Here is a 23,209-nt window from a genome sequence, read left to right as displayed (position 1 = left end):
CTAAAATGTTTCTATACTAATGCACAAAGCATGGGCAACAAACAAGGAGAATTGGAACTACTAACGCAGGAAAAGAAATATGATGTCATTGGAATCACTGAAACTTGGTGGGACAATACACATGATTGGAATACAAGACTAGAAGGATACAACTTATTTGCAAGAAACAGACTTGATAAACGAGGAGGGGGTGTCGCATTGTATGTTAGAAAGCGTATATCTGCACAGAGATCCAAGCTTCAGAGACTGGGAGTTCTGTGGAAACTGTTTGGGTAAGAATACAAGGGCAGAACAATGGAAAGGACACCATTGTAGGCATTTACTACAGGCCGCCTGTGCACGCTGAAGATTTGGATGAACTCTTTATGCATCAAATGGCCAAGTTCTCCAAAAAATATGACATAGTTGTCATGGGAGATTTCAACTATCCAGACATTTGTTGGGAATCTCTTTCAGGCAAAACTAACAGGTCAAGGAAATTCTTATCCTCTCTTGCTGACAACTTTATCTTCCAAAAGGTAAGGGAGAAAACAAGGGGAACTGGTACCTTGGATCTAATCCTTATAAACAGGGAGGAAATGGTTGAGGAGGTAAAAGTGGCTGGGACACTAGGAGGTAGCGACCATGCTATTTTAGAATTTTGGATAACTAGAGGCGGAAGACCTGTGAAGACTCAGACGTCAAAGGCAGATTTTAAGGGATTCAGAAAGAGAATTGGAGGGATCCAATGGCTGGATATCCTTAAAGGGAACCTGTCACCTCGTTTTTCAGCTATAAGCTGCAGCCACGGCCTTTCGGGGCTTATCTACAGCATTCTAAAATGCTGGGGGGGGTCCGATGGGCATCGCAGGTCCGGGTCATCCCATCTTCATGTGATGTCATCTTCCTTGCTTCGTGTAGTGACTCCTGCGCAGGCGTATTGATCTGCCCTGTTGAGAACAGAGCCAAGTACGGCAGTGCGCAGGCGCTGGGCCTCTCTGACCCCTCCCCCCATGTGCTCACCCACCTATCCACTCTCTCTTTCCTCATGTGCTGACTTCTCCTGTCTGTGCTCTCTTCTTTGACCTACCCCATGTGTTATCCCCCTTGTCTGCTGTCTCTCCCCTCATGTGCGGTCCCGTTTGAGCTGTCTCCCCCTGTGCTCTGTCTATTGTTTAAAAACAGTCAGTGAAATATTTTACCTCACAAAATGAATCCTCTGTGATCCCCTGCTGTAATGGCAGTATTGTCTTTTGCTTCCCCCCCGCCCAGGAGATGTGGTATGCTCCGTACACAGTCAGACACAATTTTTAAAATTAACTTTCGTTCGTGGTAAAACCCTTTAATGTGACCGGCTTCCTCTGCCTGTAGACACGTCGCGCATCTGCCGCCGGGATCAGCCGAATGATTCACTGTGCCAGCGCGGAATTCGCACAGGCGAAGTGCGACGGTGTTCCACTGGTTATACCGCACAATAGGTTGGTACCAGCAGCAGTTTCCATATTGAGACACCCATCACTTGGGTGTTCCAATATGGCGGTCGGTGAACTTCCTCCGCTTGGAATTCTGGGATACGGTGACATCTGGACAGAACAGGAAATGAAAACATTACAAGGCAATTATATAAATAGATCATTAACTCTACAGCGCTTTACAGATATTATCGTCACTGTCCCCGATGGGGCTCATAGTCTAAATTCCCTATCAGTATGTCTTTGGAATGTGGGATGAAACCCGCCCTTCCTGCAGAGCTGTGCCTGGTCCCTCCACCCGCAGAGCTGCGCCTGGTCCCGCCCTCCCCCGCAGAGCTGCGCCTGGTCTTGGCCTCCCCCGCAGAGCTGCGCCTGGTCCCGCCCTCCCCCGCAGAGCTGCGCCTGGTCTCGGCCTCCCCCGCAGAGCTGCGCCTGGTCCCGCCCTCCCCCGCAGAGCTGCGCCTGGTCTCGGCCTCCCCCGCAGAGCTGCGCCTGGTCTCGGCCTCCCCCGCAGAGCTGCGCCTGGTCCCGGCCTCCCCCGCAGAGCTGCGCCTGGTCCCGGCCTCCCCCGCAGAGCTGCGCCTGGTCCCGGCCTCCCCCGCAGAGCTGCGCCTGGTCCCGGCCTCCCCCGCAGAGCTGCGCCTGGTCCCGGCCTCCCCCGCAGAGCTGCGCCTGGTCCCGGCCTCCCCCGCAGAGCTGCGCCTGGTCCCGGCCTCCCCCGCAGAGCTGCGCCTGGTCCCGGCCTCCCCCGCAGAGCTGCGCCTGGTCTCGGCCTCCCCCGCAGAGCTGCGCCTGGTCCCGGCCTCCCCCGCAGAGCTGCGCCTGGTCCCGGCCTCCCCCGCAGATCTGCGCCTGGTCCCGGCCTCCCCCGCAGAGCTGCGCCTGGTCCCGGCCTCCCCCGCAGATCTGCGCCTGGTCCCGGCCTCCCCCGCAGAGCTGCGCCTGGTCCCGGCCTCCCCCGCAGAGCTGCGCCTGGTCCCGGCCTCCCCCGCAGAGCTGCGCCTGGTCCCGGCCTCCCCCCGCAGAGCTTCACCCCTATTCACCATGGCGACGCTGATCCGTGCATTGGTTTTTATATTCCCAACGATAAGAACAAGGTGCGATCACAAGAATTAGAATCCTGCAGAATCTGGTACATGAAAAATATTAAAAAACAAACAAACCCATGTCTGATGTTTATTCCACGATTCTGGCAAAAACGCCATGAAATCCGCACGGTAATAACGCCGCTGTACACACAGTGCATAGACGGCCAGGAGAGGCGCACCGGCGGCGGTCACACTGGCGGCTCCCCGCCGGTCTCAGCCTCAGCTCCCAGGATACACTGCGGGCGCCGCCTGTCCACTTCCTGTTTATGTCGGCGGAGGGCGCAGGATGATGACGTCACGGAGCGGCTCAGCGGAAGAACACGCCCCCTTCAGCGGCTGCAGTGGATTGTGGGAGAAGGAAATCGGTCCGGGAGCCATGAAAGACGCCGCCGAGATGTGCTGAGGTGTGGACGGAGCCGCCATGAGCCCGAGCGCCGCCCTGTGCCTGCTGCTGAGCGGTGAGACGAGGGAAGGGAGGAGGGAGAGGGACGCAGGGCTCATCGTGGAGGAGGAGAGAGGAGAGATGGAGGAAGGAGAGAGAAGAGATGGAGGAAGGAGAGAGAAGAGATGGAGGAAGGAGAGAGAAGAGATGGAGGAGGAGAGAAGAGATGGAGGAGGAGAGAGAAGAGATGGAGGAGGAGAGAGAAGAGATGGAGGAGGAGAGAGAAGAGATGGAGGAAGAGAGAGAAGAGATGGAGGAGGAGAGAGAAGAGATGGAGGAAGGAGAGAGAAGAGATGGGGGGAAGGAGAGAGAAGAGATGGAGGAAGGAGAGAGAAGAGATGGAGGAGGAGAGAGGAGAGATGGAGGAAGGAGAGAGAAGAGACGGAGGAGGAGAGAGAAGAGACGGAGGAGGAGAGAGAAGAGATGGAGGAAGGAGAGAGAAGAGATGGAGGAGGAGAGAGGAGAGATGGAGGAAGGAGAGAGAAGAGATGGAGGAGGAGAGAGGAGAGATGGAGGAGGAGAGAGAAGAGACGGAGGAGGAGAGAGAAGAGACGGAGGAGGAGAGAGAAGAGACGGAGGAGGAGAGAGAAGAGACGGAGGAAGGAGAGAGAAGAGATGGAGGAGGAGAGAGGAGAGATGGAGGAAGGAGAGAGAAGAGACGGAGGAGGAGAGAGAAGAGACGGAGGAGGAGAGAGAAGAGATGGAGGAGGAGAGAAGAGATGGAGGAAGGAGAGAGAAGAGATGGGGGGAAGGAGAGAGAAGAGATGGAGGAAGGAGAGAGAAGAGATGGAGGAGGAGAGAGAAAAGATGGAGGAAGAGAGAAGAGATGGAGGAGGAGAGAGAAGAGATGGAGGAAGGAGAGAGAAGAGATGGAGGAGGAGAGAGAAGAGATGGAGGAGGAGAGAGGAGAGATGGAGGAAGGAGAGAGAAGAGACGGAGGAGGAGAGAGAAGAGACGGAGGAGGAGAGAGAAGAGAAGGAGGAGGAGTTGGAGGAAGGAGAGAGAAGAGATGGAGGAGGAGAGAGAAGAGATGGAGGAGGAGAGAGAAGAGATGGAGGAAGGAGAGAGAAGAGATGGAGGAAGGAGAGAGAAGAGACGGAGGAGGAGAGAGAAGAGATGGAGGAAGGAGAGAGAAGAGATGGAGGAAGGAGAGAGAAGAGATGGAGGAAGGAGAGAGAAGAGACGGAGGAAGGAGAGAGAAGAGACGGAGGAAGGAGAGAGAAGAGACGGAGGAGGAGAGAGAAGAGACGGAGGAGGAGAGAGAAGAGATGGGGGAGAGAGAAGAGATGGAGGAAGAGAGAGAAGAGATGGAGGAGGAGAGAGAAGAGATGGAGGAGGAGAGAGAAGAGATGGAGGAGGAGAGAGAAGAGATGGAGGAAGAGAGAGAAGAGATGGAGGAAGAGAGAGAAGAGATGGAGGAAGAGAGAGAAGAGATGGAGGAAGAGAGAGAAGAGATGGAGGAGGAGAGAAGAGATGGAGGAAGGAGAGAGAAGAGATGGAGGAAGAGGACGAGGAAGGAGAGAGAAGAGATGGAGGAAGAGGAGGAGGAAGGCGAGAGAAGAGATGGAGGAAGGCGAGAGAAGAGATGGAGGAAGGCGAGAGAAGAGATGGAGGAAGGCGAGAGAAGAGATGGAGGAAGGCGAGAGAAGAGATGGAGGAAGGAGAGAGAAGAGATGGATGAGGAGAGAAGAGATGGAGGAAGGAGAGAGAAGAGATGGAGGAAGGAGAGAGAAGAGATGGAGGAAGAGGAGGAGGAAGGAGAGAGAAGAGATGGAGGAGGAGAGAGAAGAGATGGAGGAAGGCGAGAGAAGAGATGGAGGAAGGCGAGAGAAGAGATGGAGGAAGGCGAGAGAAGAGATGGATGAGGAGAGAAGAGATGGAGGAAGGAGAGAGAAGAGATGGAGGAAGGAGAGAGAAGAGATGGAGGAAGGAGAGAGAAGAGATGGAGGAAGGAGAGAGAAGAGATGGAGGAAGAGGAGGAGGAAGGAGAGAGAAGAGATGGAGGAAGGCGAGAGAAGAGATGGAGGAAGGCGAGAGAAGAGATGGAGGAAGGCGAGAGAAGAGATGGAGGAAGGCGAGAGAAGAGATGGAGGAAGGCGAGAGAAGAGATGGAGGAAGGCGAGAGAAGAGATGGTGGAGGAGAGAGAAGAGATGGAGGAAGGAGAGAGAAGAGATGGAGGAAGGAGAGAGAAGAGATGGAGGAAGGAGAGAGAAGAGATGGAGGAAGGAGAGAAAAGAGATGGAGGAAGGAGAGAAAAGAGATGGTGGAAGAGAGAGAGGAGATGGAGGAAGGATAGAGAAGAGATGGAGGAAGGAGAGAGAAGAGATGGAGGAGGAGAGAGAAGAGATGGAGGAGAGAGAAGAGATTGTGGAAGAGAGAGAAGAGATTGTGGAAGAGAGAGAAGAGATTGTGGAAGAGAGAGAAGAGATTGTGGAAGAGATGGAGGAGAGAGAAGAGATTGTGGAAGAGATGGAGGAGAGAGAAGAGATGGAGGAAGAGTTGGAGGAAGGAGAGAGAAGAGATGGTGGAAGACAGAGAAGAGATGGAGGAAGGAGAGAGAAGAGATGGAGGAAGGAGAGAGAAGAGATGGAGGAAGGAGAGAGAAGAGATGGAGGAAGGAGAGAGAAGAGATGGAGGAAGGAGAGAGAAGAGATGGAGGAGGAGAGAGAAGAGATGGAGGAGGAGAGAGAAGAGATGGAGGAAGGAGAGAAGAGATGGAGGAAGGAGAGAAGAGATGGAGGAAGGAGAGAAGAGATGGGGGAGAGAGAAGAGATGGAGGAAGGAGAGAGGAGAGATGGAGGAAGGAGAGAGAAGATGGAGATGGAGGAAGGAGAGAGAAGAGATGGAGGAAGGAGAGAGAAGAGATGGAGGAAGGAGAGAAGAGATGGTGGAAGAGAGAGAAGAGATGGAGGAAGAGTTGGAGGAAGGAGTGAGAAGAGATGATGGAGGAAGGAGAGAGAAGAGATGATGGAGGAAGAGAGAGAAGAGATGGAGGAAGGAGAGAAGAGATGGAGGAAGGAGAGAAGAGATGGAGGAAGGAGAGAGAAGAGATGGAGGAAGGAGAGAGAAGAGATGGAGGAAGGAGAGAGAAGAGATGGAGGAAGGAGAGAGAAGAGATGGAGGAAGGAGAGAGAAGAGATGGAGGAAGGAGAGAGAAGAGATGGAGGAAGGAGAGAGAAGAGATGGAGGAAGGAGAGAAGAGATGGTGGAAGAGAGAGAAGAGATGGAGGAAGAGTTGGAGGAAGGAGAGAGAAGAGATGGAGGAAGGAGAGAGAAGAGATGGAGGAAGAGAGAGAAGAGATGGAGGAGAGAGAAGAGATGGAGGAAGAGTTGGAGGAAGGAGAGAGAAGAGATGGAGGAAGGAGAGAGAAGAGATGGAGGAAGGAGAGAAGAGATGGAGGAGGAGAGAGAAGAGATGGAGGAAGGAGGTAGAAGAGATGGAGGAAGGAGAGAGAAGAGATGGAGGAAGGAGAGAGAAGAGATGGAGGAAGGAGAGAGAAGAGATGGAGGAAGGAGAGAGAAGAGATGGAGGAAGGAGAGAGACGAGATGGAGGAAGGAGAGAAGAGATGGTGGAAGAGAGAGAAGAGATGGAGGAAGAGATGGAGGAAGGAGAGAGAAGAGATGGAGAAAGGAGAGAGAAGAGATGGAGGAAGGAGAGAGAAGAGATGGAGGAAGAGAGAGAAGAGATGGAGGAAGAGAGAGAAGAGATGGAGGAGAGAGAAGAGATGGAGGAAGAGTTGGAGGAAGGAGAGAGAAGAGATGGTGGAAGACAGAGAAGAGATGGAGGAAGGAGAGAGAAGAGATGGAGGAAGGAGAGAGAAGAGATGGAGGAAGGAGAGAGAAGAGATGGAGGAAGGAGAGAGAAGAGATGGAGGAGGAGAGAGAAGAGATGGAGGAAGGAGAGAAGAGATGGAGGAAGGAGAGAAGAGATGGGGGAGAGAGAAGAGATGGAGGAAGGAGAGAGGAGAGATGGAGGAAGGAGAGAGAAGATGGAGATGGAGGAGGAGAGAGAAGAGATGGAGGAAGGAGAGAGAAGAGATGGAGGAAGGAGAGAGAAGAGATGGAGGAAGGAGAGAGAAGAGATGGAGGAAAGAGAGAGAAGAGATGGAGGAAGGAGAGAGAAGAGATGGAGGAAGGAGAGAAGAGATGGTGGAAGAGAGAGAAGAGATGGAGGAAGAGTTGGAGGAAGGAGAGAGAAGAGATGGAGGAAGGAGAGAGAAGAGATGGAGGAAGAGAGAGAAGAGATGGAGGAAGGAGAGAGAAGAGATGGAGGAAGGAGAGAAGAGATGGAGGAGGAGAGAGAAGAGATGGAGGAGGAGAGAGAAGAGATGGAGTAAGGAGAGAGAAGAGATGGAGGGAGAGAGAAGAGATGGAGGAAGGAGAGAGAAGAGATGGTGGAAGAGAGAGAAGAGATGGAGGAAGAGTTGGAGGAAGGAGAGAGAAGAGATGGAGGAAGGAGAGAGAAGAGATGGAGGAAGAGAGAGAAGAGATGGAGGAAGAGAGAGAAGAGATGGAGGAAGGAGAGAGAAGAGATGGAGGAAGGAGAGAAGAGATGGAGGAGAGAGAAGAGATGGAGGAGGAGAGAGAAGAGATGGAGGAAGGAGAGAGAAGAGATGGAGGAGGAGGAGAGAGAAGAGATGGAGGAAGGTGAGAGAAGAGATGGAGGAAGGCGAGAGAAGAGATGGAGGAGGAGAGAGAGGAGAAGAGAGAAGAGATGGAGGAAGGAGAGAGAAGAGATGGGGGAAGGAGTGAAAAGAGATGGGGGATGAGTGAGAAGAGATGGAGGAGGAGAGAGAAGAGATGGAGGAGGAAAGAGAGGAGATGGAGGAGGAAAGAGAGGAGATGGAGGAGGAAAGAGAGGAGATGGAGGAGGAAAGAGAGGAGATGGAGGAGGAGAGAGAAGAGATGGAGGAGGAGAGAGAAGAGATGGAGGAGGAGAGAGAAGAGATGGAGGAGGAGAGAGAAGAGATGGAGGAGGAGAGAGAAGAGATGGAGGAGGAAAGAGAGGAGATAGAGGAGGAGTTAGAATAGATGGAGGAAGAGATGGAGAGAGAAGAGATGGAGGAGGAGAGAGAAAAGATGTAGAAGAAAGATGGAGGAGGAGAGAGAAGAGCGAGATGGCGAGAGAAGAGATGCAGGAGGAGAGAGAATAGATGGAGGAAGAGATGGAGGAGGAGAGAGAACAGATGTAGAAGAGAGAAGAGAATAGAGATGGAGGAGAGAGGAGAGATGGTTTAGGAGAGATGCAGGAGAAGAGAAGAGATGGATGACGAGAGAGGAGTAATAGAGGTGAGTGATGGGATTGAGGAGGAGAGATGGATTAGAGAAGAGATGGAGGAGGAGAGAAGAGATTGGGAAGGAGAGAGGAGATGATTGTAGGAGGAGGATAGAGAAGAGATGGAGGAGGAGAGAGAGGAGATGGAGAAGAGATGGAGGAGGAGAGAGAATAGATGGGGAAGAGCGAGAAGAGATGGAGGAGGAGAGAGAAGAGATGGAGGAAGAGAGAAGAATGATGGGGGAGGAAGGAGAGAGAAGAGATGGGGAAGGAGACAGACAAGATGGAGAAGAAGAGATATGGAAGAGAGAGATGGAGGAAGAGAGATGCAGAGAGAAGAGATGCAAGAGGAGTTAGAATAGATACAGGAAGAGATGGAGAGAGATGAGATGGAGGAGCGAGAAGAGATGTAGAAGAGAGAAGAGAATAGAGATGAAGGAGGAGAGAGAAGAGATGTAGAAGAGATGAAGAGAGGAGAGATGGTTTAGGAGAGATGCAGGAGGAGAGAAGAGATGGAGGACAAGAGGGGAGTAATAGAGGAGAGTGATGAGATTGAGCCGGAGAGATGGATTAGAGAAGAGATGGACGAGTAGAGAAGAGATTGGGAAGGAGAGAGAAGAGATGATGTAGGAGAAGAAATGCAGGAGGAGGATAGAGAAGAGATGGAGCAGGAAAGAGAGGAAAGATGAAGGGGAGGATGAGAGATGGAGGAAAGAGCGAGAAGCTATGAAGAGCTCATGGCCAAGTCTTGCTCAGTTGGAGCAGGTGGCGATAGTTCTTGTTTTTGGTGACATCGGGCACAACGTGGACCTGCCTGTCCACTCCTGACGACATTTTATGTTGCTTCTGTTGCATGTGTTATTCGTGTGGTATTGCCGGGATCCATGGTCTGACTGGACTGGCGATGACTTCTGTTGATGCCATATTGGCTTCAGACTTAGGCTTCTCTATTGTACATGGCCAGTAAGATAGTGGTGACGTTGCTGGTTTTATGTGCCAATGTTCGTACTGGTGAGGTTTGGTTGGCGGTGGTGCACTCTTTCCGACTCCTCAGATTTGGCCGTATTTGGGTGCTTTAGTTACGGTGTGCTGCTTCTGCGGAGCTCCGTCTGCCGCCCACATTCCTGGCTGCTGGCGCTGCCTGTGGTTGCTTGGTTCTCGCTAACAGTTATCTGTCTTTTCAGCTGTCAGCACCGGTAGTGCCATTGTTTTCATCAAGCAGCCATCTTCCCAGGATGCCTTGCACAGTCGCAGTGCTTTCCTGCGCTGCGAGGTGGAGGGCGCCTCCAGGGTGCAGTTTGAGTGGTTGCAGAACGGGCTTCCTGTGGAAGACACGGAGCGGCGCTTTCATGAGGAGGGAAGTCTGACTATTACCGCTGTGGACCGGAGACTGGACGCAGGAAACTTCCAGTGTGTGGCGAGGGATCTGGACTCTGGCGAGGAGGGGCGCAGCGCCAACGCCTCCTTCAATATTAAGTGTAAGTTGCTGGTGGGTGCTGAGAGTCTTGTGGGGCGAAAGAGCATGCTCATGTGGTCACATTTCAGGGATAGAGAGTGGTCCGGTGTCCCTGCAGAGTCCGGCCAGCGTCAGTGACATCCAGAGTCAGTCCCCGGTCATTCTGCGCTGCCACATCGATGGACACCCCAGGTAGGATTCGGCGCACTGCGTTTGCCTCGCGTCTTCCTGTGCTGTCGTCCTCTCATTCACTGTTATTTCTAGACCCATCTGTCAGTGGTTCAGAGACGGAACCTCGATGGACAGTGGCCCCAACTACAGCGTCAACAGCAAGGATCGGACGCTGACGATACGGAGCGCCGGCCCCAACGACAGCGCCGAGTATTACTGCTGTGCACACAACGCGGCGGGAGACGTCTGCAGCAACCGCAACTTCACCCTCAACATCATCGGTGTGATGGGGTCCTGTGTGTGATGGGTGTGGTATGGGGGTCCTGTGTGTGACGGGTGTAGTATGGGGGTCCTGTGTGATGGGTGTAGTATGGGGGTCCTGTATGTGAGGGGTGTAGTATGGGGGTCCTGTGTGTGATGGGTGTAGTATGGGGGTCCTGTGTGATGGGTGTAGTATGGGGGTCCTGTGTGATAGGTGTAGTGTGGGGGTCCTGTGTGTGATGGGTGTAGTATGGGGGTCCTGTGTGTGATGGGTCTGGTATGGGGGTCCTGTGTGTGATGGGTGTAGTATGGGGGTCTTGTGTGATGGGGGTGTAGAATGGGGGTCCTGTGTATGATGGGTGTAGTATGGGGGTCCTGTGTGTGACGGGTGTGGTATGGGGGTCCTGTGTGTGACGGGTGTAGTGTGGGGGTCCTGTGTGTGATGGGTGTAGTATGGGTGTCCTGTGTGAGGGGTGTAGTATGGGGGTCCTTTGTGTGAGGGGTGTAGTATGGGGGTCCTGTGTGTGAAGGGTGTAGTATGGGGGTCCTGTGTGTGATGGGAGTAGTATGGGAGTCCTGTGTGAGGGGTGTAGTATGGGGGTCCTGTGTGTGATGGGTGTAGTATGGGGGTCCTGTGTGTGATGGGTGTAGTATGGGGGTCCTTTGTGAGGGGTGTAGTATGGGGGTCCTGTGTGTGATGGGTGTAGTATGGTGGTCCTGTGTGATGGGTGTAGTATGGGGGTCCTTTGTGTGAGGACTGTAGTATGGGGGACCTGTGTGTGATGGGTGTAGTATGGGGGTCCTGTGTGAGGGGTGTAGTATGGGGGTCCTGTGTGTGACGGGTGTAGTATGGAGGTCCTGTGTGTGACGGGTGTAGTATGGGGGTCCTGTGTGTGACGGGTGTGGTATGGGGGTCTTGTGTGAGGGGTGTAGTATGGGGGTCCTGTGTGTGATGGGTGTAGTATAGGGGTCCTGTGTGTGATTGGGTGTAGTATGGGGGTCCTGTTTGTGAGGGGTGTAGTATGGAGGTCCTGTGTGTGACGGGTGTAGTATGGGGGTCCTGTGTGTGACGGGTGTGGTATGGGGGTCTTGTGTGAGGGGTGTAGTTTGGTGGTCCTGTGTGTGAGGGGTGTAGTATGGGGGTCCTGTGTGTGATGGGTGTAGTATGGGGGTCCTGTGTGTTAGGGGTGTAGTATGGGGGTCCTGTGTGTGAGGGGGTTTAGTATGGGGGTCCTGTGTGATGGGTGTATGGGGGTCCTGTGTGATGGGTGTAGTATGGGGGTCCTGTGTATGATGGGTGTGGTATAGGGTTCCTGTGTGTGATGGGTGTAGTATGGGGGTCCTGTGTATGATGGGTGTGGTATAGGGTTCCTGTGTGTGATGGGTGTAGTATGGGGGTCCTGTGTGTGATGGGTGTAGTATGGGGGTCCTGTGTGTGAGGGGTGTAGTATGGGGGTCCTGTGTGATGGGTGTAGTATGGGGGTCCTGTGTGGGAGGGTTGTAGTATGGGGGTCCTGTGTGATGGATGTATGGGGGTCCTGTGTGATGGGTGTAGTATGGGGGTCCTGTGTGTGATGGGTGTAGTATGGGGGTCCTGTGTGATGAGTGTATGGGGGTCCTGTGTGATGGGTGTAGTATGGGGGTCCTGTGTGTGAGGGGTGTAGTATGGGGGTCCTGTGTATGATGGGTGTGGTATAGGGTTCCTGTGTGTGATGGGTGTAGTATGGGGGTCCTGTGTGTGATGGGTGTAGTATGGGGGTCCTGTGTGTGAGGGGTGTAGTATGGGGGTCCTGTGTGATGGGTGTAGTATGGGGGTCCTGTGTGTGAGGGTTTAGTATGGGGGTCCTGTGTGATGGATGTATGGGGGTCCTGTGTGATGGGTGTAGTATGGGGGTCCTGTGTGTGATGGGTGTAGTATGGGGTTCCTGTGTGATGAGTGTATGGGGGTCCTGTGTGATGGGTGTAGTATGGGGGTCCTGTGTGTGAGGGGTGTAGTATGGGGGTCCTGTGTGATGGGTGTAGTATGGGGTCCTGTGTATGATGTGTGTAGTATGGGGGTCCTGTGTGTGATAGGTGTAGTATGGGGGTCCTGTATGTGATGGGTGTAGTATGGGGGTCCTGTGTGTGAGGGGTGTAGTATGGGGGTCCAGTGTGTGATGGGTGTTGTATGGGGTCCTGTGTGTGATGGGTGTAGTATGGGGGTCCTGTGTAAGATGAGTGTAGTATGGGGGTCGTGTGTGTAGTATGGGGTCCTGTGTGATGGGTGTAGTATGGGGGTCCTGTGTGATGGGTGTAATATGGGGGTCGTGTGTGATGGGTGTAGTATGGGGGTCCTGTGTATGATGGATGTAGTATGGGGTCCTGTGTGTGATGGGTGCAGTATGGGAGTCCTGTGTGTGAGGGGTGTAGTATGGGGGTCCTGTGTGATGGGTGTAGTATGGGGGTCCTGTGTGTGATGGGTGCAGTATGGGGGTCCTGTGTGAGGGGTGTAGTATGGAGGTCCTGTGTGTGATGGATGTAGTATGGGGTCCTGTGTGTGATGGGTGTAGTATGGGGGTCGTGTGTGTGATGGGTGTAGTATGGGGGTCGTGTGTGTGATGGGTGTAGTATGGGGTCCTCTGTGATGGGTGTAGTATGGGGGTCCTGTGTGAGGGGTGTAGTATGGGGGTCCTGTGTGATGGGTGTAATATGGGGGTCGTGTGTGATGGGTGTAGTATGGGGGTCGTGTGTGTGACGGGTGTAGTGTGGGGGTCGTGTGTGATGGGTGTAGTATGGGGTCCTGTGTGATGGGTGTAGTATGGGGGTCCTGTGTATGATTCAGGGTGTAGTATGGGGGTCCTGTATGTGATGGGTGTAGTATGGGAATCCTGTGTGTGATGGGTGTAGTATGGGGGTCCTGTGTATGATGGGTGTAGTATGGGGGTCGTGTGTGTGATGCATGTAGTATGGGGGTCGTGTGTGAGGGGTGTAGTATGGGGGTCCTGTGTGTGATGGGTGTAGTATGGGGGTCCTGTGTGTGATGGGTGTAGTATGGGGGTCGTGTGTGTGATGCATGTAGTAGGGGGGTCGTGTGTGAGGGGTGTAGTATGGGGGTCCTGTGTGTGAGGGGTGTAGTATGGGGGTCCTGTGTGTGATGGGTGTAGTATGGGTGTCCTGTGTGTGATGGGTGTAGTATGGGGGTCCTGTGTGATGGGTGTAGTATGGGGGTCCTGTGTGTGATGGGTGTAGTATGGGGGTCCTGTGTGATGGGTGTAGTATGGGGGTCCTGTGTATGATGGGTGTAGTATGGGGGTCGTGTGTGTGATGCATGTAGTATGGGGGTCGTGTGTGAGGGGTGTAGTATGGGGGTCCTGTGTGAGGGGTGTAGTATGGGGGTCCTGTGTGTGAGGGGTGTAGTATGGGGGTCCTGTGTGTGAGGGGTGTAGTATGGGGGTCCTGTGTGTGAGGGGTGTAGTATGGGGGTCCTGTGTGATGGGTGAAGTATGGGGGTCCTGTGTGTGAAGGGGGTAGTATGGGGGTCCTGTGTGTGATGGGGGTAGTATGGAGGTCCTGTGTGTGATGGGTGTAGTATGGGGGTCCTGTGTGTGATGGGTGTAGTATGGGGGTCCTGTGTGTGATGGGTGTAGTATGGGGGTCCTGTGTGTGATGGGTGTAGTATGGGGGTCCTGTGTGTGATGGGTGTAGTATGGGGGTCCTGTGTGTGATGGGTGTAGTATGGGGGTCCTGTGTGTGATGGGTGTAGTATGGGGGTCCTGTGTGTGATGGGTGTAGTATGGGGGTCCTGTGTGATGGGTGTAGTATGGGGGTCCTGTGTGTGAAGGGGGTAGAATGGGGGTCCTGTGTGTGATGGGTGTAGTATGGGGGTCCTGTGTGTGATGGGTGTAGTATGGGGGTCCTGTGTGATGGGTGTAGTATGGGGGTCGTGTGTGTGATGCATGTAGTATGGGGGTCGTGTGTGAGGGGTGTAGTATGGGGGTCCTGTGTGTGATGGGTGTAGTATGGGGGTCCTGTGTGTGATGGGTGTAGTAGGGGGGTCCTGTGTGATGGGTGAAGTATGGGGGTCCTGTGTGTGAAGGGGGTAGTATGGGGGTCCTGTGTGTGATGGGGGTAGTATGGGGGTCCTGTGTGTGATGGGGGTAGTATGGGGGTCCTGTGTGTGATGGGTGTAGTATGGAGGTCCTGTGTGTGATGGGTGTAGTATGGGGGTCCTGTGTGTGATGGGTGTAGTATGGGGGTCCTGTGTGTGATGGGTGTAGTATGGGGGTCCTGTGTGTGATGGGTGTAGTATGGGGGTCCTGTGTGTGATGGGTGTAGTATGGGGGTCCTGTGTGTGATGGGTGTAGTATGGGGGTCCTGTGTGTGATGGGTGTAGTATGGGGGTCCTGTGTGTGATGGGTGTAGTATGGGGGTCCTGTGTGTGAAGGGGGTAGTATGGGGGTCCTGTGTGTGATGGGTGTAGTATGGGGGTCCTGTGTGTGATGGGTGTAGTATGGGGGTCCTGTGTGTGATTGGTGTAGTATGGGGGTCCTGTGTGTGATGGGTGTAGTATGGGGGTCCTGTGTGTGATGGGTGTAGTATGGGGGTCCTGTGTGTGATGAGTGTAGTATTGGGGTCCTGTGTGTGATGAGTGTAGTATTGGGGTCCTGTGTGTGATGGGTGTAGTATGGGGGTCCTGTGTGTGATGAGTGTAGTATTGGGGTCCTGTGTGTGATGAGTGTAGTATTGGGGTCCTGTGTGTGATGGGTGTAGTATGGGGGTCCTGTGTGTGATAGGTGTAGTATGGGGGTCCTGTGTATAATGGGTGTAGTATGGGGGTCCTGTGTGTGATGGGTGTATTATGGGGGTCCTGTGTGTGATGGGTGTAATATGGGGGCCTGTGTGTGATAGGTGTAGTATGGGGGTCCTGTGTATGAGGGGGGTCTTGTACAGGGTTCTGGGATGTGTTGTCAGACGTTGTCCTCCGCTATTTCCTCCTGTAGATGAGAGTTTCCCGCAGGTGGAGGTTGAACCTGTGGATCAGATTGTGATGGAGAATGAGGACGCCATGTTCCACTGCCGATTCTCCGCCGTCCCACCACCGACGCTTGAGTGGATTTTTAGAGATACTCCACTGAGTAACAAGTCCCGGTGAGTGAGGGCTGGGGACTACTTACACTGGTGGAGGCTGGGTGGTGGTGTGGGGGCAGTGACACGACATTACACTGGTGGAGGTCGGGTGGTGGTGTGGGGGCAGTGACACGTTACACTGGTGGAGGCCAGGTGGTGTGGGGGCAATGACACATACACTGGTGGAGGCTGGGTGGTGGTATGGGGGCAGTGACACACTACACTGGTGGAGGCTGGGTGGTGTGGGGGCAGTGACACTTCCACTGGTGGAGGTCGGGTGGTGGTGTGGGGGCAGTGACACGTTACACTGGCGGAGGCCAGGTGGTGTGGGGGTAGTGACACGTTACACTGGTGGAGGCTGGGTGGTGTGGGGGCACTGACACGTTACACTGGTGGAGGCTGGGTGGTGTGGGGGCAGTGACACGTTACACTGGCGGAGGCCAGATGGTGTGGGGGCAGTGACACGTTACACTGGCGAAGGCCGGGTGGTGGTGTGGGGGCAGTGACACGTTACACTGGTGGAGGCTGGGTGGTGTGGGGGCACTGACACGTTACACTGGCGGAGGCCAGATGGTGTGGGGGCAGTGACACGTTACACTGGCGAAGGCCGGGTGGTGGTGTGGGGGCAGTGACACGTTACACTGGTGGAGGCTGGGTGGTGTGGGGGCAGTGACACGTTACACTGGTGGAGGCCGGGTGGTGTGGGGGCAGTGACACGTTACACTGGTGGAGGCCGGGTGGTGTGGGGGCAGTGACACGTTACACTGGTGGAGGCTGGGTGGTGTGGGGGCACTGACACGTTACACTGGTGGAGGCCAGGTGGTGTGGGGGCACTGGCACGTTGCAATGGCTGAGGCCGGGTGGTGTGGGGGCAGTGACGTTACACTGGCGGAGGTCGGGTGGTGTGGGGGCAGTGACACGTTACACTGGTGGAGGCCGGGTGGTGTGGGGGCAGTGACACGTTACACTGGTGGAGGCTGGGTGGTGTGGGGGCACTGACACGTTACACTGGTGGAGGCCAGGTGGTGTGGGGGCACTGGCACGTTGCAATGGCTGAGGCCGGGTGGTGTGGGGGCAGTGACGTTACACTGGCGGAGGTCGGGTGGTGTGGGGGCAGTGACGTTACACTGGTGGAGGCCAGGTGGTGTGGGGGCACTGGCACGTTGCAATGGCTGAGGCCGGGTGGTGTGGGGGCAGTGACGTTACACTGGTGGAGGCCAGGTGGTGTGGGGGCACTGGCACGTTGCAATGGCTGAGGCCGGGTGGTGTGGGGGCAGTGACGTTACACTGGCGGAGGCCGGGTGGTGTGGGGGCAGTGACACGTTACACTGGTGGAGGCTGGGTGGTGTGGGGGCAGTGACACGTTACACTGGTGGAGGCCGGGTGGTGTGGGGGCAGTGACACGTTACACTGGTGGAGGCCAGGTGGTGTGGGGGCACTGACACGTTACACTGGTGGAGGCCAGGTGGTGTGGGGGCACTGGTACGTTGCAATGGCTGAGGCCGGGTGGTGTGGGGGCAGTGACACGTTACACTGGCGGAGGTCGGGTGGTGTGGGGGCAGTGACACGTTACACTGGTGGACGTCGGGTAGTGGTGTGGGGGACTTACACTGGTGGAGGCTGGGTGGTGTGGGGGCACTGACACGTTACACTGGTGGAGGCCAGGTGGTGTGGGGGCACTTGTACGTTGCAATGGCTGAGGCCGGGTGGTGTGGGGGCAGTGACACGCTACACTGGTGGAGGTCGGGTGGTGGTGTGGGGGCAGTGACACGTTACACTGGTGGACGTCGGGTGGTGGTGTGGGGGCAATGACACTTACACTGGTGGAGGCTGGGTGGTGGTATGGGGGCAGTGACACGCTACACTGGTGGAGGCTGGGTGGTGTGGGGGCAGTGACACTTCCACTGGTGGAGGTCGGGTGGTGGTGTGGGGGCAGTGACACGTTACACTGGTGGAGGCCAGGTGGTGTGGGGGCAGTGACACGTTACACTGGTGGAGGCTGGGTGGTGTGTGGGCACTGACACGTTACACTGGTGGAGGCCAGGCGGTGTGGGGGCAGTGACACGTTACACTGGCGGAGGCCAGATGGTGTGGGGGCAGTGACACGTTACACTGGCGGAGGCCGGGTGGTGGTGTGGGGGCAGTGACACGTTACACTGGTGGAGGCCGGGTGGTGTGGGGGCAGTGACACGTTACACTGGTGGAGGCCGGGTGGTGTGGGGGCAGTGACACGTTACACTGGTGGAGGCCGGGTGGTGTGGGGGCACTGGCACGTTGCAATGGCTGAGGCCGGGTGGTGTGGGGGCAGTGACACGTTACACTGGTGGAGGCCGGGTGGTGTGGGGGCAGTGACACGTTACACTGGTGGAGGCCGGGTGGTGTGAGGGCAGTGACACATTACACTGGTGGAGGCCAGGTGGTGTGGGGGCAGTGACACGTTACACTGGTGGAGGCCAGGTGGTGTGGGGGCACTGGCACGTTGCAATGACTGAGGCCGGGTGGTGTGGGGGCAGTGACACGTTACACTGGTGGAGGTTGGGTGGTGTGGGGGCAGTGACACTTCCACTGGTGGAGGTCGGGTGGTAGTGTGGGGGCAGTGACACGTTACACTGGTGGAGGCCAGGTGGTGTGGGGGCAGTGACACGTTACACTGGTGGAGGCTGGGTGGTGGTATGGGGGCAGTGACACGCTACACTGGTGGAGGCTGGGTGGTGTGGGGGCAGTGACACTTCCACTGGTGGAGGTCGGGTGGTAGTGTGGGGGCAGTGACACGTTACACTGGTGGAGGCCAGGTGGTGTGGGGGCAGTGACACGTTACACTGGTGGAGGCTGGGTGGTGTGTGGGCACTGACACGTTACACTGGTGGAGGCCAGGCGGTGTGGGGGCAGTGACACGTTACACTGGCGGAGGCCAGATGGTGTGGGGGCAGTGACACGTTACACTGGCGGAGGCCGGGTGGTGTGGGGGCAGTGACACGTTACACTGGTGGAGGCCGGGTGGTGTGGGGGCAGTGACACGTTACACTGGTGGAGGCCGGGTGGTGTGGGGGCACTGGCACGTTGCAATGGCTGAGGCCGGGTGGTGTGGGGGCAGTGACACGTTACACTGGTGGAGGCCAGGTGGTGTGGGGGCACTGGCACGTTGCAATGGCTGAGGCCGGGTGGTGTGGGGGCAGTGACACGTTACACTGGCAGAGGTCGGGTGGTGTGGGGGCAGTGACACGTTACACTGGTGGAGGCCGGGTGGTGTGGGGGCAGTGACACGTTACACTGGTGGAGGCCGGGTGGTGTGGGGGCACTGGCACGTTGCAATGGCTGAGGCCGGGTGGTGTGGGGGCACTGGCACGTTGCAATGGCTGAGGCCGGGTGGTGTGGGGGCACTGGCACGTTGCAATGGCTGAGGCCGGGTGGTGTGGGGGCAGTGACACGTTACACTGGCGGAGGTCGGGTGGTGTGGGGGCAGTGACACGTTACACTGGTGGAGGCCGGGTGGTGTGGGGGCAGTGACACGTTACACTAGCGGAGGTCGGGTGGTGTGGGGGCAGTGACATGTTACACTAGCGGAGGTCGGGTGGTGTGGGGGCAGTGACACGTTACACTGGTGGAGGCCGGGTGGTGTGGGGGCACTGGCACGTTGCAATGGCTGAGGCCGGGTGGTGTGGGGGCACTGGCACGTTGCAATGGCTGAGGCCGGGTGGTGTGGGGGCAGTGACACGTTACACTGGCGGAGGTCGGGTGGTGTGGGGGCAGTGACACGTTACACTGGTGGAGGCCGGGTGGTGTGGGGGCAGTGACACGTTACACTAGCGGAGGTCGGGTGGTGTGGGGGCAGTGACATGTTACACTAGCGGAGGTCGGGTGGTGTGGGGGCAGTGACACGTTACACTAGCGGAGGTCGGGTGGTGTGGGGGCAGTGACACGTTACACTAGCGGAGGTCGGGTGGTGTGGGGGCAGTGACACGTTACACTGGTGGAGGCCGGGTGGTGTGGGGGCACTGGCACGTTGCAATGGCTGAGGCCAGGTGGTGTGGGGGCAGTGACACGTTACACTGGTGGAGGTCGGGTGGTGTGGGGGCAGTGACACGTTACACTGGTGGAGGCCGGGTGGTGTGGGGGCAGTGACACGTTACACTAGCGGAGGTCGGGTGGTGTGGGGGCAGTGACACGTTACACTAGCGGAGGTCGGGTGGTGTGGGGGCAGTGACACGTTACACTAGCGGAGGTCGGGTGGTGTGGGGGCAGTGACACGTTACACTGGTGGAGGCCAGGTGGTGTGGGGGCAGTGACACGTTACACTAGCGGAGGTCGGGTGGTGTGGGGGCAGTGACACGTTACACTAGCGGAGGTCGGGTGGTGTGGGGGCAGTGACACGTTACACTAGCGGAGGTCGGGTGGTGTGGGGGCAGTGACACGTTACACTGGTGGAGGCCAGGTGGTGTGGGGGCAGTGACACGTTACACTAGCGGAGGTCGGGTGGTGTGGGGGCAGTGACACGTTACACTAGCGGAGGTCGGGTGGTGTGGGGGCAGTGACACGTTACACTGGCGGAGGTCGGGTGGTGTGGGGGCAGTGACACGTTACACTGGCGGAGGCCGGGTCATTACCGATGAATGTTTTGCGCCTCCTTCCTGCAGGATTACAGTTTTCCAGAATGGCTCTTTGCTCATCACCTCTGTGAGGCAGCGCAATAACGGGACTTATCGCTGCGTGGGCACTGGACTGAGGGGGAAGCAAGTGGTCCTCAAGGCCACTCTTAGCTTGGCAGGTGAGATGTGAGTGTCAGCTCTCTGAGCACTCGTCAGCCTTTCTGACCTCTTACATTTTCCACAGAGATAGACGAGATGCCACTATTCTACCCGCGGGTCCTGATCGCAGACACTATACAGCGTATCACGTGTGATCGGCCACGAGGCCAGCCACTGCCCATCGTGTGGTGGACAAGGAACGGGCAGCGAATACCAGCGCAGGGCCGAGTGCACCAGGACGCCAACGATTTAGTCTTCAGTCCCATAACTGAGATGGACGCAGGAACATACAGCTGCCAGGCCTCCAACACCGCCGGGAAGCGCAGACAGGACATACAGGTCACCGTGGCGAGTAAGAGTCATCACCCTGTCCTCTTAGGCCATGTGCACACGATGCAGATTTCCAGCAGATCCGCAGCGGATTTTACCGCGCAGAAACGCTGCATATCCGCATTGTGATGTACAGTAGCATGTTAGTCAATAGAAAAAACCGCTGTGCAGATGCTGCAGATTTTTCCGCGCTGTTTTCTTGCGGTACAAAATATGCAGCATGTCACTTCTTTTGTGCGGTTTTCCACCTGCTCCATTCTCCAAATCCGCAGGGGAAAACCGCAAGAAAACCACAATAAAAAAGGAAGAAATCCGCAGGAAAAATGTAGGTCATTTGACCTGCGGATTTCTTCAATTCTGCACGGAAAAATCCGCAGGGCAAAAAAGTACGTGTGCACTTAGCCTTACCCTTGCTCACTTCCACGTCTCGCTTGTCCCCCCTTTCTTCAGCCTCTTGCTCTTCCCCCTCAGTTCCACCTGTCGCTCGCCCCCTCCTTCCGCCTCTCGCTCGCCCCCTCTTTCCGCCGCTCACTCTCCCCCCTTCCACTGCTCGCTCCCCTTCTGCCTCTTGCTTCTTTTTCCACATTTCACTTGCCCCCCTCCTTCCTCCTGTTTGTCCCCCTCCTTCCTCCTCTCTTGCCCACACCTTCCTCCCACCTCTCGCTTGCCCTCATCTTTTGCTCATACTCTCTTCCCTCTTCTCCCTCATATGCTATTCTCGCCTCCTCCTCCCGCCCTCGCTCGCTCCTTTGTCCCCCACTCACTCGCCCCTTCCTCCCACCCCTCGCTCACTCCTCACCCTCTCTTGCCACCTCCTCCTGCGACTCGCTTACTTTTCTCCCCACTCTCCCCCACCTTGCCCGCACCTTCCACCTTTCACTCGCCCTCGCTCTCGTCACCTCCTCTCGTCCTTAGATCTCGTGCTTTTGTCATCTCCTCCCGCCCCTTTGCTCGCTCGCTCTCATCACCTCCTGCACCTTGCTTTCTTCCTTGTCACCACCTCCCGCCCCTCGCTCTTTCTTGCCACCTTCTGCCATCCCTCACTCTTTCTCGTCACCTCCTCCCGCCCCTCGCTCTTTCTCTTCACCTCCTCCCTCTTTCTCGTCACCTCCTCCTGCCCCTTGCTCTCTTTCTCGTCACCTTCTTCCGCCCCTCTCTCTTTCACGTCACCTTCTTCCGCCCCTCTCTCTTTCTCGTCACCTTCTTCCGTCCCTCGCTCTCTTTCTCGTCACCTCCTCCCGTCCCTCACTCTCATCACTTCCTCCCGTCAGTCGTTCTCTTTCTCGTCACCTCCTTCCGCCCCACAATCTCTTTATCGTCACCTCCTCCCGCCCCTCGCACTTGTCAGCTCTTCCCGCCCCTCGCTCGCTCTTGTCAGCTTATTCCGCCCCTCGCTCTTGTCAGCTCCTCTTGCCCCTCGCTCGCGTCAGCTCCTTCCACCCTTCGCTCGCTCTTGTCAGCTCCTTCCGCCCCTAGCTCGCTCTTGTCAGCTCCTTCCGCCCCTAGCTCGCTCTTGTCAGCTCCTTCCGCCCCTCGCTCGCTCTTGTCAGCTCCTCCCGCCCCTCGCTCGCTCTTGTCAGCTTATTCCGCCCCTCGCTCTTGTCAGCTCCTCTTGCCCCTCGCTCGCGTCAGCTCCTTCCACCCTTCGCTCGCTCTTGTCAGCTCCTTCCGCCCCTAGCTCGCTCTTGTCAGCTCCTTCCACCCCTCGCTCGCTCTTGTCAGCTCCTCCCGCCCCTCGCTCACTCTTGTTAGCTCCTCCCTCCCCTTGCTCGCTCTTGTCAGCTCCTCCCGCCCCTCGCTCGCTCTTGTCAGCTCCTCCCGCCCCTCGCTCGCTCTTGTCAGCTCCTTCCGCCCCTCGCTCGCTCTTGTCAGCTCCTTCCGCCCCTCACTTGCTCCTGTCAGCTCATCCTGCCCCTCACTTGCGCTTTCTCATCACCTCCTGCCCGCTCCTCAATCTTATTTTCTGGCCTACCTCTCACCCTCCTTCCCATTTTCTAGCATCTCCACAGTGGGTGGAGAGGCCTCGGGACACAGGGATGGATGAGGGACGGTCTGGATTTCTTCACTGTCTAAGTCGAGCTTCCCTGGAGCCGAGCGTCTCCTGGTACCGTAATGGAAATCTCATCTCCGGAGAGGTGAGTGTTTGGATCTCATTTGTGGCCCTCACTGGTGATCTGGATCCCCTGATTCGGTCAGTGCTTTCTTTCATGGCCCCCTTTTCACAGGACTCTCGTTACGAGGTCTTTCAGAATGGGACTCTGAAGATTGTGAATGTGGAGGTTTATGATGGCACGGTCTACACCTGTATGAGCAGCACGCCGGCGGGCAGCATAGAGGCGCAGGCGCGGGTCCTGGTGCAGGGTGAGTGAGAGCTCGTCTTCTACATGTCATGCTGACGGTTATCATGCCGGAGGTTCTTCACCTTATGTCCTTTGTGCTACAGAGAATTTAAAGTTCACCCCTCCCCCCCAACCCCAGCAGTGTATGGAGCTGGACAGAGAAGCCACAGTGCACTGCTCCGCCACCGGCCGCGAGAAGCCCACCATACAGTGGCTGAAGGCAGGTCAGTACAAGTCCCAACATGCACCATGACCCGATCCCTGAGTCCATGCTGACGTGGAGTGTGGGTGCAGGGCTCAGGCTGTGGTGCATGCTGGGATGTGTGGTGTGTGCAGGGCTCGGGCTGTGGTGCATGCTGGGATGTGTGGTATGGGTGCAGGGCTCGGGCTGTGGTGCATGCTGGGATGTGTGGTGTGTGCAGGGCTCGGGATGTGGTGCATGCTGGGATGTGTGGTATGTGTGCAGGGCTCGGGCTGTGGTGCATGCTGGGATGTGTGGTGTGGGTGCAGGGCTCTGGCTGTGGTGCATGCTGGGATGTGTGG

At 56.3% G+C, this 23,209-nt stretch overlaps 1 protein-coding gene across 1 annotated transcript in view; it reads left to right on the top strand.

The window, feature by feature from the left end:
- Positions 1–2,845: 2,845 nt before the first annotated feature.
- PTK7 (protein tyrosine kinase 7 (inactive)) overlaps positions 2,846–23,209 on the top strand; it is an 85,554-nt gene continuing 65,190 nt past the window's right edge. The window contains exons 1-10 of the mRNA XM_073563500.1: positions 2,846–2,997; positions 9,443–9,736; positions 9,804–9,906; positions 9,979–10,166; positions 15,126–15,273; positions 19,887–20,017; positions 20,083–20,349; positions 22,326–22,462; positions 22,553–22,688; positions 22,771–22,890. Of these exons, the coding sequence (XP_073419601.1) occupies positions 2,961–2,997; positions 9,443–9,736; positions 9,804–9,906; positions 9,979–10,166; positions 15,126–15,273; positions 19,887–20,017; positions 20,083–20,349; positions 22,326–22,462; positions 22,553–22,688; positions 22,771–22,890 (1,561 nt within the window). The 5' untranslated portion in view covers positions 2,846–2,960. The remainder of the gene's footprint in view (positions 2,998–9,442; positions 9,737–9,803; positions 9,907–9,978; positions 10,167–15,125; positions 15,274–19,886; positions 20,018–20,082; positions 20,350–22,325; positions 22,463–22,552; positions 22,689–22,770; positions 22,891–23,209) is intronic.

Source organism: Dendrobates tinctorius, unplaced genomic scaffold (genome assembly GCF_039654945.1).
Source record: "Dendrobates tinctorius isolate UK_male_01 unplaced genomic scaffold, ASM3965494v1 ptg000393l, whole genome shotgun sequence".
Lineage (NCBI taxonomy): Eukaryota > Metazoa > Chordata > Amphibia > Anura > Dendrobatidae > Dendrobates > Dendrobates tinctorius.
The sequence above is the reverse complement of the archived record's forward strand: the minus strand, read 5'-3'. Positions and strand labels throughout refer to the sequence as shown.